The sequence below is a fragment of the Bos javanicus genome, chromosome 19 (assembly GCF_032452875.1).
Source record: "Bos javanicus breed banteng chromosome 19, ARS-OSU_banteng_1.0, whole genome shotgun sequence".
In the NCBI taxonomy this organism is placed as follows: Eukaryota; Metazoa; Chordata; class Mammalia; order Artiodactyla; family Bovidae; genus Bos; species Bos javanicus.
The window spans coordinates 27,957,061-27,971,064 of NC_083886.1; the positions used below are offsets into that span (position 1 = coordinate 27,957,061).

The 14,004-nt window shown below is 46.7% G+C and overlaps 1 protein-coding gene across 1 annotated transcript; it reads right to left on the reverse strand.

The window, feature by feature from the left end:
• Window positions 1–936: 936 nt before the first annotated feature.
• Window positions 937–7,258, reverse strand: TM4SF5 (transmembrane 4 L six family member 5). The gene is made up of 5 exons (XM_061390904.1): window positions 6,923–7,258; window positions 2,221–2,301; window positions 1,548–1,684; window positions 1,116–1,299; window positions 937–1,033 (listed from the first exon to the last, which is right to left on the reverse strand). The coding sequence occupies exons 1-5, from the start codon at window positions 7,094–7,096 to the stop codon at window positions 1,019–1,021; spliced, it is 591 nt and encodes a 196-aa protein (XP_061246888.1). The 5' UTR covers window positions 7,097–7,258; the 3' UTR covers window positions 937–1,018.
• Window positions 7,259–14,004: the final 6,746 nt, after the last annotated feature.

Here is a 14,004-nt window from a genome sequence, read left to right on the forward strand (position 1 = left end):
GCTCAGGAAAAAAAAAAAAAAAGAAACAAATGCACTGAAACAGATTTTGCTTACAGGTTGAGGAAGTCCTTGCTTTTCCGACAGCCTCTGCAAACGTGTCATCCCCATTAAGAGCCCAGGTTGTTTCCTTTCTGAACCACCAGTGACCCCAGATTAAGAAACTTCTACCAAATTAGGTGACAATGCTATATTGTCTTAAGGCTTCACTTTCTAGAATTTAGGAGACTAACATGTCTTTTCCATGCATGCCTGCTCAGTTACTCAGTGGAGTCCGACTCTATGACCCCATGGGCTGTAGCCCACCAGGCTCCTCTGTCCAGGGGATTTCCCAGGCAAGAATACTGGAGTGGGTTGCTATTTCCTCCTCCAGGAGATCTTCCCAATCCAGGGATAGACCCTCATCTCCTGCTTTGGCAGGTGGATTCTTTACCACTGAGCCACCTGGGAAGCTTGTCTTTTCCATATGTTTCCTTTTCTTCCCCCTACAAAACTCAAACAGTGGCTTTTCTGTACATTGAGTCCTATTAAGTGTCCTTGTCCTTGCTGCCCTCTCTGCCTGGACTCTCCCAACAGTCCAGATGATTAGCCCATCCACCAGATTTCAGGTCCAATTTTTCTTTCTTGAACTTTGTCTTATGAAAAAGGTCATGCGTCAGTGAATATCTATCCCCATTACCTCCATGTTCTTAAAAAGTGCTTATCACCAACTGAAATAATCTATTGCCTCTTAAAAACTGTCCATCTTCTAACCCCTGGAATGTTAAATTCTGTAAGAGCACAGAACTTGCCTGTCTTGTTTATACAGTACTTTCAGTGCACCAACAGCTCAGTATTTATTAAGAAAATAGCAAGCAAGGTATAAGAGCCCCAAGCAACGGTGTACCTGGAGGCCTTCCAACACTCCTTGTATAAGGGCACAATCTGAGACGCGGAAGAGAACTCTAAATACTCTAGTTTATTCCAGGGTTGGGGCGGGCCAGGTGGGTATCCAGGAGCGATGGATCACGTAGATGGAGCCTCACTGAGAGGAGCCCTGCGGAAAAGATAAAGTGAGGACAGGACACAGCCAGGGAGCAGATAGGTTTCCTTGCCAGCTCCATCCCACACCGTCCCACCTGCTTCTTCCTGCAATCGCCACAGATGACACCAATGGATGCGTTCACCAGCTGCACCCCACAGAGCAAGATCTCCAGGCACGATGCGGCCACCAGCAGCGAGAAGAGCGTCACGTTCCAGAGGACCACATCGGGCGGCTCCACGCACAAGTTCCATTGCGTGCGGTTGAGCAGGTAAGAGCCTCTGCGGGTGGGGCAGGGTCACGCGAGAGCAGGAGGTCACGCGGAGCGCGCCTCCCCCCCCCCCCCCCCCAACCTGGGGCTTCCCGCCCCGCGCAGGCGCCGAGGGGGATATACACAGAGCTCGTTTGGCCCACGTGGAGGAAGCAGTCTCAAAGCCGAGTCCGGCCTAGGTTCCCCGGTCCGCGTGGGAAAGGCAGGTGGGCAGAGACAGAGAATGGGGCAGGGCCACGAATACAGGCTAAGCCTTACGCGGTGTCTTGGAAGTGGTAATCCCAGGAGCCGTTCATTAAGCACTGTGGTCCAATTCGGAGCCCGGTTCCCGAGACCGAGAGGCAGTAGATGGCGCCAAGCAACCCGATAGCTGAGCAGAAGACTGAGCGCAGCATCTACATGCACAGCGCAATGAGAGGTGTGTTGGGCCGTCCCCTACCTACTCGTGGGCAAACCGTGCCTGGCCCCGTCCCCCCGCCACCCCATCTTTTCCAGTGTCGTTAAAAATACACTTCCCGTCAAATGCCGGGACTGGAGTTCCGCTTAATCCTAAGAGCCGGTGGCCATGGAGTTTCAAGGGGGCTGTAGTCCCCTCTGGTCAGGCCCACTGAAGCCTAATATTTGTCGGTGCGAGGGAGTGGTGAGATGGAGCCTAGGACTCTGCAGAGGTGCTCATGAAGCTGGGAATTCAGTAGAGAGACCACGGCTTTAGATGTGGTTCTTCGAAAACCGGTTCAAAGAGCGAAGCTGAATCCTGTCTTTATTATTATTTTAAAATTGTACTAGTTTTTTAAAGTTGTGTCCTATGGCATATGGGATCTTATTTCCCCCCACCAGGGATCAAACTGGGCCCCCTGTGTTAGGAGCACAGAGTCTTAACCACTAGACCACCAAGAAAGTCCCTTGAGCCCCATCTTAATTTGGATCTTACCCTGCAGCGATTTCCACAGCAGCCTGCACCACAACAGCCTTTGCCCCCGGCCCGGACGGCAGAAATTCCCGGACAAAGTACCTATTGGAGGAGAGTCGATGTAATAGCAAGGCCAGCAGGTCCCCAACTTGCATCGATGCTTACCTCCTCCTGGAAGTTTCCTGTGATGCCTTCAGCCCTTTGAACTATAAGGAGACCTTATCTCTACTTTTCCTGCAATACTCTGGGGCTCTGCTTTAAGTTTATCTGTATTTATGTGCCAACTTATCTCTGTCCAGATTGTAGCCTCCAGGAGGGTAGAGCCCCAATATCCTTATATCCCCCATAAATCTCAGTATATAGTAGGTGCCCAAGTGAATGGGAATCAGGAAGCCTGGGTTTGATGCCAAACTTGTGCTCATTTCACACTCCATGAATTTATTCATCTCTCTGGGTCTCAGTTTTGTCCTCTGTAAAATGGGTCTGCGTACCTCCCATGGCTGTTGTCAGGATTTAATGAAATAACAGGTTGACTTGATGTGAAGACTAACTCAGAATAAATGGTCAATAAGTATAAAGTCCCTCGGCAACAGGAAGGAATAGTGGTGTTGGAGTGTCTGGTGAACTGGGATTATGATAGAGGGTGGAGGAGTATGTAAGTGAAGACTCTGATGGGAAGGGTGGGAATCCTCAAGATACAACCCTGATCCTGTCTTTCTTTCTCCTGTGGTAGTCCTTAGAGAGCGCACCCCCTACCAGGGTGTCAGCTGCTGCTTCTAACAATAGTTGTCTCCTGAATCAATACCTTCAAATTCAGATCTGACTGCCTGAAGGGTCTGTTCATTTGTATGTCTTGGTTTTAACTCAAGTTCATCCAACCTCATACTGACTTCACAGTTTATTCCCCCCAAAATTCATCTCCCTTTGGGTTTCTTGTCTCCATCAGTGGAAATATCCTCCAGGTCACTCAGTCCTGAAAACTTGAATCCTCCATACCGAGCCAGACCTCAAGTCCTTCAGTGGCTCTTGAATCTGTCAGTCCTTTCTTCCACCCCGTTAGTCCCCAGTCACCTCCCACAAGAAGGATGTGCTCATTCTCCCTGTTGGGTTTCCATGTCTCTTGCCCTGTGCCCATACTCAATCCTACATTGCTATTACCAGATTTTTTTTTTTTTATTACTGCAACGGATCTTAGTTTCAGCAAACGGATCTTTGATCTTTGCTGAGGCATGCGGAATCTTTAGTTTCAGCTTGATCCCAGCAGGGATCAAATCCAGTTCCCCTGCATTGGGAGTGCAAAGTCTTAGCCACTGGACCACCAGGGAAGTCCTGCTACCACCAGATTGAACTTCACTTTCAATTGATCTTTTCCCTGATCCAATCCCTTAGAGTCTCCTCAAATAGTCACCTGTCAAGACTGAACTCTATGAAGGTGTCTGAGGAGCCCTCCCTTTGGCTTCAGCCTTAGCTTTGTTGCACCCAACCAGGTTCTTTGCTTATCTCCCATCTCTATAATTCTGCAGCTGTCTGGATCTTTGCCTCCCTGTCTTCCTGGTCTATCTCACACCAATAAGGCAACATTTGGGTCTTCTCCAAGGGAGAAGCTGAGAGCTTTAGTTCCATTACATCATTCACAGCAACCTTACAGAAACACCTGCAGAGTTGAGTAAACTTTCCTCTAGACGCTCTTCCCTCTTCCTTGTCTCATGGCAGGTCTGGGGCCAGAGCGGGCCCCCTTGTTTAGCCTGTCTGGTTATATCACTTACTTGGAGGCTCTTGGACCCAGAGACACCTGGATTTATCTTTTGGATTTATCAACTTCAAATGACTTCCTTGTTTGTGATTTTTTAAAAGTTTGTGTATTTATTTATTTGGCTGTGCCAAGTCTTGGGCTTCCCAGGTGGCAGTAGTGGTAAAGAACCTGCCTGTCAATGCAGGAGACTGTAAGAGACATGGGTTTAACCCCTGAGTCTGGAAGATCCTCTGGAGGAGGACCTGGAAACCCATTCCAGTTTTCTTACCTGGAGAACCCCATGGACAGAGGAGCCTGGTGGGGGACCAAGTCCATAGGGTCACGAAGAGTCAGACATGACTGAGTGATGGCATGCACACCAGGTCTTAGTTGCAGCATGCAGGATCTATTAGCTGCAGCATGTGAACTCTTTAGTTGTAGCATGTGGGATCTAGTTCCCTGACTGGGAATTGAACCTGGGCCCCATGCACTGAAAGCACAGAGTGTTAGTCACTGGACCACCAGGGAAGTCCCTAATTTTTGCTTTTTTAGCCAAAGTGTTTATTTCCTTTTTTTCTCTGAGCTCCTCTGTCTCACTCTCTGCTCTTTCTTTGTCTCAGTGAAAAGAGGTAATTGAAGAAGCAGGAGGAAGCACTGAGTTTATAGCTTGGGTCTGTTTACTTTTCTCCATCTCCGTGGCCACTGGACTTGTCCACACCATTGTTATCTCTCCTGGACAATTGTAGTAACCTCAGTTGATCTTCCTGCAGCCACTGCTGACCTCCTACTGTCCACTGTCCACCCAGCAGCCAGCCATATCCAACAGGATATGGAGCAATTAGAACTCTCATACTTTACTGATGGGAATACAATTGCTATAAGTACTTCAGACAACTCTTTGGTGATATCTGTTAGCACTGAATATTTGCATACCTTAAGACTCAGCAGTTTTACTCTGTAGGTATCTATCCAATAGACATGCAAACATACATTCACCTAAAGACATTTATAGGAATGTTTAGAGAACATTATTTGGAATAAATCCAAGTTTGGAACTATCCAAATATCCATCAACAGTAGAATGTTTAAATAAATTGTGGTAATATTTACACAATGGAATGCATAAGAAATAATAAACTACAGTATTGTATACTAATATGGATGAAACTCACAAACATATGTAATTTTGATCTGAAGAAGTCAGAACAAAAGTGTCCACAGTGTAGGATTCCATTTATATAAAGTGCTAAACAGACAAATCTAACCTCTGGGTAGAAGTCAGGATAGTGGGGCCCTTGGCAGTGTGGAGTAGGGCCTGGTAGAAGGCCTGTCTGGGATTCTTGTAATGACCCAGATCTTGATCTAAGTGCCCAGAACATAAGTATGTCCCCTCTATAAAAATTCACTGAACTGTATATTAAGGATCTGGGAAGTTGTCTGTATGACTTTTAAAAAGCTAAAAAGTCCTTCAGTAGTTTACTCTGCACTTATAATAAAATTCAGATTCCTCACTGTGCTTTTTCGGGGGTGTAGATGCTCTGGCCTCTGCCCACCGCTGATCTCACCTGCTTCCCAGAAGCAGGCTGGTGAGATTGTGGGGAGGTGGTGTTGGTTTGGGCTGGCAAAGGGGTGTGATATGACAGGAAGTGAGGGAGTAGGGCTGGGAGGAGTGTGATGTCTTGAAGAGGGTTGAGATCAGAGGTATGGAGTGGAGTCCAACTGCCATAAATCCATGCGAGAGGAAGAGTAGGAGAAAAGGCCTTGGGGCAGGGGGTGAGAGGGGTGCTTTGTCGCTCAGTCATGTCCGACTCTTTGTGACCCCATGGGCTGTAGCCCGCCATGCTCCTCTGTCCATGGGAATTCTCCAGGCAAGAATACTGGAGAGGGTTGCCAGGCCCTTCTCCAGGGGATATTCCCAACCCAGGTCTCCCTCATTTCGGGCGGATTCTTTATCATCTGTGCCACCAGGGAAGCCCTGGTAAGAGGAGATTGTTGTATAAAGGAAAAGCTCAGTTCGTTCCCCATTTAGCGAACGGAGCTGTGGTCAGCAAAAGAAACAAAGATGAAGCATTCCCCTAGAGAATTTCATCAGTCAGCCCTGCTGAGAAGTGGGGAACAGTGCGGGGGATAAATCTTTTGCCTTCAGGCCATAAAGATGTTAAACTCACTTGACAGTCCCTTGGAACTTCCCTGGTGGTCCAGTGGTTAAGACTGTGCTTCCACTACAGGGAGCATGGGTTCAATCCCTGGTGGGGGAACTAAGATCCCAAATGCCATGTGGAGCACAAACAAAAAAGTTCCCCTACACAGGGAGGGGTTGGCAAACAGGGGTTAAGAAATCCGGGAAATCTGTGTCTCACCTTCCCCCACTTTTCCTGACAGGTCCTGGTCTCCAGAAAGCAACGGGGACCCCTTCTCCACCACACTGACCTAGGTTCTGAGTTTATTGTTAGTGCCCAGTGCGTGGTGGGCATCCAGAAATGTTGGACAGGGAAGTGGAGGAGGTGACACTGAGCTGATAGGTAGAATGACTGATCTGCGACATCGCTACCTGGCTCCAGACACCATGCTATCACTGTAAACCACCCCCCCCCCCCAACACACACACACTGAGGCCATTATTATCTTAACCCGATAACCTCCCTGGGAACCAGCTGTTCCTTCTGTCTCAACCCTTGTCATGAGGTGTTCCCAGCATCTGCTCAGCAGTGGGGACAGGGAAGGGCTGGGAGGACCAGCTCCCTACCCAGGAGGAAACAGTTGAGAGCAGTGAGGCTCCTTCCTTCTCATTCAGCTCAGACGTTCAGCTCAGGACCCTGGGGCCGAGCAGCAACCCTACGCAGTGCTTAGCATTTGGGGGCAGGCTGGATGGGCTCCCGGTCCCCACCAAGCCACCACCATCCTTTCCATTCACTCTCTCCCGCTCCTGGTCAGGACCCCAGAGAGTGGTGCTCCCTCCCATGGCCCATGTGCCCTGGCCAGTCCTCTCACCATCAGGCCCCCGCCAACGAAGCCAGCCATGAGCCAGACTTGCAGGCTGAGGTGGTCCTTGGTCCAGGTGGTCTGCCCGTTGGGCACCAGCAGGAGGGCGTTGGCCACGATGCAGACCAGGGAGAGGGGGATGAGAGACAGCCCCACGAAGCGGGCACACTTGCCGGTGCACATGGTGAGGCTCTCGGAAAGGACAGGCGGTGAGTGAAAGTGAACCCAAGGTTCCCGAGTCCAGAGGAAAAAACAAGCCAGGAGCAAAGGTCGGGGAGGAGGTGTGGCGAAGCTGGCAGCAGCTGATGATAAAGGACAGGGGCAGGAGACGTGGGGCTGCTGCAGAGACGCAGGCCAAGGGGAGGATGTGGTGGACGAGCTGGGGGAGGCTGACCCACAGAGGAAGTTGCATGGAGTCGGTGTGTTCTTCCTCTTCTTCTGCGCTCACCTCGCCACAGACCCTCCGTCAGCTCCTTACCTGCTTTGTGACTTACCCAAACCCCTTAATGTCTCTAAATCTCAGTTGTCTCGTTTGTATAAAGGGCATAGTGATGCTCCTGGGCTCTTGGGCTGGTGGTGAGGATTAAATAGGGAATTCCCTGGTGGTCCAGTGGTTAGGACTCTGCACTCTCACCGCCAGGGGCCTGGGTTCAGTCCCTGGTTGGGGAGCTATGATCCTGTATGCCATATGGTGCAGCCAAAAAAAAAGAGTGAGGGTGAAAAGCATTTTGTAACAAAGAACACACTAAGACAATGTGTGGTAGCCTCATTGCTTCTTAGCCCCACAGAGACGCTTCCTCCTGGAAAGAAACCAAGAAGATGGTGGTGTTTTTTCTGTTTCTTCTTGTCAGTTCACTTCAGTCCCTCAGTCTTGTCTGACTCTGTGACCCCATGGACTGCAGCACGCCAGGCTTCCCTGTCCATCACAAACTCCTGGAGCTTGCTCAAACTCATGTCCATTGAGTCAGTGATGCCATCCAACCATCTCATCTTTTGTCATCCCCTTCTCCCCCTGCCTTCAATCTATCCCAGCATCAGGGTCTTTTCCAGTAAGTCAGTTCTCCACATCAGGTGGCCAAAGTATCAGCTTCAGCTTCAGCATCAGTCCTTCCGATGAACATTCAGGACTGATTCCTTTAGGAATTGACTGGTTTGATCTCCTTACAGTCCAAGGGACTCTCAAGAGTCTTCTCCAACTCCACAGTTCAAAAGCATCAATTCTTTGGCACTCAGCTTTCATTATAGTCCACCTCTCACATCTGTACCTGACTACTGGAAAAACCATAGCTTTGACTAGATGGACCTTTGTTGGCAAAGTAATGTCTCTGCTTTTTAATATGCTGTCTAGGTTGGTCATAGCTTTTCCTCAAAGGAGCAAGTGTCTTTTAATTTTATGGCTGCAGTGATTTTGGAGGCCCCCAAAATGAAATCTCTCAGTTTCCACCGTTTACCCATCTATTTGCCATGAAGTGATGGGACCAGATGCCATGATCTTTGTTTTCTGAATGTTGAGTTTTAAGCCAACTTTTTTACTCTCCTCTTTCACTTTCATCAAGAGGCTCTTTAGTTCTTCTTCACTCTCTGCCATAAGGGTGGTGTCATCTGCATATCTGAGGTTATTGATATTTCTCCCGGCAATCTTGATTCCAGCTTGTGCTTCCTCCAGCCCAGTGTTTCTCATGATGTACTCTGCATGTAAGTTAAATAAGCACGGTGACAATCTACAGCCTTGACATACTCCTTTCCCGATTTGGAACCCGTCTGTTGTTCCATGACCAGTTCTAACTCTTGCTTCTTGACCTGCATCCAGATTTCTTAGGAGGCAGATAAGATAGTCTGGTATTCCCATCTCTTGAAGAATTTTCCACAGTTCATTGTGATCCACACGGTCAAAGGCTTTGGCATAGTCAATAAAGCAGAAGTAGATGTTTTTCTGGAACTCTCTTGCTTGTTTGATGATCCAGTGGATATTGGCAACTTGATCTCTGGTTCTTCTGCCTTTTCTAAATCCAGCTTGAACATCTGGAAGTTCACGGTTCATGTACTGTTGAAGCCTGGCTTGGAGAATTTTGAGCATTACTTTGCTAGTATGTGAGATGAGTGCAATTGTGTGGTAGTTTGAACTTTCTTTGACATTGCCTTTCTTTGGGATTGGAATGAAAACTGACCTTTTCCAGTCCTGTGGCCACTGCTGAGTTTTCCAAATTTGCTGGCATATTGAGTGCAGCACTTTCACAGCATCATCTTTGAGGACTTGAAATAGCTCAACTGGAATTCCATCACCTCCACTAGCTTTGTTCATAGTGATGCTTCCTAAGGCCCACTTGACTTCGCATCCCAGGATGTCTGGCTCTAGGTGAGTGATGACACCATCGTGATTATCTGGGTCATAAAGATCTTTTTTGTATAGTTCCTCTGTGTATTCCTGCTACCTCTTCTTAATATCTTCTGCTTCTGTTAGGTCCATACCATTTCTATCCTTTATTGTGCCCCTTTTTGCATGAAATATTTCCTTGGTATCTCTAATTTTCTTGAAGAGATCTCTAGTCTTTCCCAAACAAAACATTCTATTGTTTTCCTGTTTCTTTGCCTTGATCACTGAGGAAGGCTTTCTTATCTCTCCTAGCTACTGATTGGAACTCTGCATTCAAATGAGTATATCTTTGCTTTTCTCCTTTGCCTTTAACTTCTCTTCTTTTCTCAGCTATTTGTAAGCCCTCCTCAGACAACCACTTTGCCTTTTTGTATTTATTTTTCTTGGGCATAGTCTTGAACACTGCCTCCTGTACACTGTCACAAACCTTTGTCCATAGTTCTTCAGGGACTCTGTCTATCAGATCTAATCCCTTGAATCTATTTGTCAGTTCCACAGTATAATTTTGAGGGATTTGATTTAGGTCATACCTGAATGGTCTTTGGCATTGTCCATTGCCAAAGAATGCTCAAACTACCACACAGTTGCATTCATCTCACATACTAGCAAAGTAATGCTCAAAATTCTCCAAGCCAGGCTTCAACAGTATGTGAACCATGAACTTCCAGATGTTCAAGCTGGTTTTAGAAAAGGCAGAGGAACCAGAGATCAAATTGCCAACATCTGTTGGATCATTGAAAAAGCAAGAGAGTTCCAGAAAAACATCTATTTCTGCTTTATTGACTATGCCAAAGCCAAAGTTTATTGTGGATCACAATAAACTGTGGAAAATTCTTCAAGAGATGGGAATACCAGACTACCTGACCTGCCTCTTGAGAAATCTGTATGCAGGTCAAGAAGCAACAGTTAGAACTGGACATGGAACAACAGACGGGTTCCAAATAGGAAAAGGAGGCTGTATATTGTCACCGTGCTTATTTAACTTATATGCAGAGTACATCATGAGAAACGCTGGGCTGGAGGAAGCACAAGCTGGAATCAAGATTGCCGGGAGAAATATCAGTAACCTCAGATATGCAGATGACACCACCCTTATGGCAGAAAGTGAAGAAGAACTAAAGAGCCTCTTGATGAAAGTGAAAGAGGAGAGTGAAAAAGTTGGCTTAAAGCTTTTTTATTCAGAAAACATTCAGAAAACAAAGATCATGGCATCTGGTCCCATCACTTCATGGCAAATAGATGGAGAAACTGGAAACAGAGATTTTATTTTCTGGGCTCCAAAATCACTGCAGATGATGACTGCAGCCATGAAATAAAAGGATGCCTACTCCTTAGAAGAAAAGTTATGACCAACCTAGACAGCATATTAAAAAGCAGAGACATTACTTTGCCATCAAAGGTCCATCTAGTCAAGGCTATGGTTTTTCCAGTAGTCATGTGGAAATGACTACTGGAATTGCAGCCATGAAATTAAAAGATGCTTACTCCTTGGAAGGAAAGTTATGACCAACCTAGACAGCATATTAAAAAGCAGAGACATTACTTTGCCAACAAAGGTCCGTCTAGGCAAGGCTATGATTTTTCCAGGGGTCATGTATGGATGTGAGAGTTGGACTGTGAAGAAAGCTGAGTGCTGAAAAATTGATGCTTTTGAACTGTGATGTTGGAGAAGACTCTTGAGAGTCCCTTGGACTGCAAGGACATCCAACCAGTCCATTCTAAAGGAGATCAGTCCTGGGTGTTCTTTGGAAGGACTGAGCTAAAGCTGAAACTCCAGTATTTTGGCCACCTCATGTGAAGAGTTGACTCATTGGAAAAGACTCTGATGCTGGGAGGGACTGGGGGCAGGAGGAGAAGGGGATGACAGAGGATGAGATGGCTGGATGGCATCACCGACTCAATGGACATGAGTTTGAGTAAACTCTGGGAGTTGGTGATGGACAGGGAGGCCTGGCATGCTGTGATTCATGCAGTCACAAAGAGTTGGACATGACTGAGCTACTGAACTGACTGAACTGAACTGAAGACTTTGTGGGATTTTTTTGTAGCACAGCAATAGCTGACTGACACAGATCCTGTCATCTAGGCCACAGCTGATTGATCCAAGAAAAAGTAGGTGACCCAAAAACAGACATGAAACCAGAGACCTGTATGATTGCAGAAGGTAAGAACTCTGCCCAACAGAGAGAGGTACCCTCACTGAATGATGACTGATCAACAAATTGGATCTTCATTCTTGAGAAAGTTGACTACAGACAACCTGAGAGTCATCAGACAGAGGGGTGGCCCAAAACTAAGAGAAGTATAAAAGAAACTGAGAAAAGTATGAAAGCAGGAGTGAGCAGAAGCCATGGAGCAGCTGCATCCATAAATAAACAGAAACCATAGGAAGAAAGGGACTTCCCTGGTGGTCCAGTGGCTAAGACTCCGGTCTCTCAGTGCAGGGAATCTGGGTCCAATCTCTGATCAGGGAACAAGATCCTGCATGCCACAGCATATCCAAATAAATAAATATATAGATATATTTTTTAAAGAAGCCATAGGAAGAGAATTGTGTAGAGAATAGTTGTTCAGAAACAGTACAGGAGGAAGAAGCACAAGCATTGGCAAGTAGAGGCGGATGACCAGTGTTTCTGGTGAGTCACTGGAAGTGACGTTGAACCACCAGAGAAGCTGTGATGCCCATCTGGCAGGTGTTCCCACTGTAGCCATTGTCCCAGTGGACTGGGAACAGGGACAAAAGCAAGCTGCATATTTGTCTACAAGTTCATCAGTCCTGAGTCTGAGAGATGATTCTGCTTTTCAGGATAAGTAAAGAGAGAAAAAAGAAAAGTTGTGTGGTTTACAGGTATTTATTTATATTACATTTTGTGCAATTTTGTGTGCATGAAATAATGTTAAAAACATTATAGAGATTCTGAAAAATTTCATCAAAACAAAGGAAGGGCATATTTTCCTGAAGACTGAAAGACAGAAACAGAATTCTTGAGAAATATTTACTGTAGGATTTGAAAGGAATTTTCAGGAAGGTTTTCACTGGAAGTAGGAGCAGAGAACTTTAAGAAACGAAAGGCTGAGATGAAAAGGCACCAGTGGTTCTCTTTTGGGAGAGACAGAGAATTGCCTGGAAACTCAAAATGCACAAAGATAACCAAAGTCCATGTGAGAAGCACTAAAGAACAGGACTGAAAGTGGGACAGAGCTGGTGAGGGATACTAAGGATAAACTTGAGCAAAATGCACAAGAAAAGGACCGGAAGATTAGGAAAGAGGACCAGCAACAAAAACATTGTAAGGGAACATGAGTGAGAAAACAGAAATAGAAGGTCAGGAAACCAGCTGCTCCCAAAGATAAGAACAGAACTGGTGGGAGTGACGTCACAGGTGACAAATCTGTGCTGGGAAGTTTCTCCAGGGTGTGGCGCCACTTGAGTTATCGGGCTGGAGGGTGTACTGTATCCCAGGTAAAGTATTGAAAGTGAACAGGGGCTTTCCTGGTGGCTCAGTAATAAAGAATCTGCCTGTCAATGCCAGGAGACTCGGGTTCAATCCCTGGTCTGGGAAGATGGCACATGCTGCAGAGTAGCTAAGCCCGTGCACCACAACTATTGAGCCTGTGCTCTAGAGCCCAGGAACCACAACTGCTGAAGCCTGAATCCCCTATAGCCCATGCTCTGCAACAAGAGAAGCCACTGCAATGAGATGTCTGTGGACTGCAACTAGAAAGTAGCCCTGGATTGCCACAACTAGAGAAAAGCCTTTGCAGGACCAAAGACTCAGCACAGCTCAAAGTAAATAAATAAATATATAAAATTTTTTTTTTTAACGTGAACTGAACCCAGATCCATCCTGACTAAATATCTGAATTAAAGAATACATCTCAGCGAAGTTAAAAGCTTCCTAGACTTACTTGCTGCTGCTGCAGCTGCTAAGTCACTTCAGTCCTGTCTGACTCTGTGCGACCCCATAGACGGCAGCCCACCAGGCTCCCCCGTCCCTGGGATTCTCCATGCAAGAACACTGGAGTGGGTTGCCATTACTTCACTGCAAAGATCGTGCTGTGCTGTGCTCCGTTGCTTTAGCCCTGTCTGACTCTGTGATCCCATACACTGTAGCCCGCCAGTCTCCTCTGTCCATGGGGATTCTCCAGGCAAGAATACTGGAGTGGGTAGTGATGCCCTCCTCCAGGGGATCTTCCTGACCCAGGGATCAAACCGGCCTCTCCTGCATTGGCAGGCAGATTCTTTACTGCTGAGCCACTGGGGATCTCAAATATAGCTGATTCTTGAATATAGCTGTATACACATAGCTGATTCATTTCATTGTACAGAGAAACTAACCCAACATCATAAAGCAACTATCCTGTGTGCTTAGTCACTTAGTCGTGTCCAACTCTTTGTGGGCCCGTGACTGTGTAGCCCGTCATGCTGCTCTGTCCATGGGATTCTCCAGGTGAGAATATTGAAATGGGTTGCCATTTCCATCCTCCAGGGGATCTCCACGTCCCAGGGATTGAACCTGCAAGGAGACTCTTTTACCTGCTGAGTCATAAGGGAAGCCTATACCCCAAATTTAAAAAAAAAAAAAAAGAAAAATCTTCCTAAAAAGGAACAGAAAGCAATCAAGCCTGAGACTTCTCTGTGACACTCAATGTCCAGGAGACAGAGGAACAATGTCTACATTTATGTCACAAGTAAAGAAAAATCTTCCTAAAAAGG

Bases quoted from the DNA above. Each gene is read 5' to 3' on its own strand.
- TM4SF5 (XM_061390904.1), bottom strand. From the start codon at position 7,096: ATGTGCACCGGCAAGTGTGCCCGCTTCGTGGGGCTGTCTCTCATCCCC. The intron at 2,302-6,922 runs GTGAGAGGACTG...CTCCTCCAATAG, and splicing joins TCGTTGGCGGGGGCCTGATG to GTACTTTGTCCGGGAATTTC. The intron at 1,685-2,220 runs GTAAGATCCAAA...CTGTGCATGTAG, and splicing joins GCTGTGGAAATCGCTGCAGG to ATGCTGCGCTCAGTCTTCTG.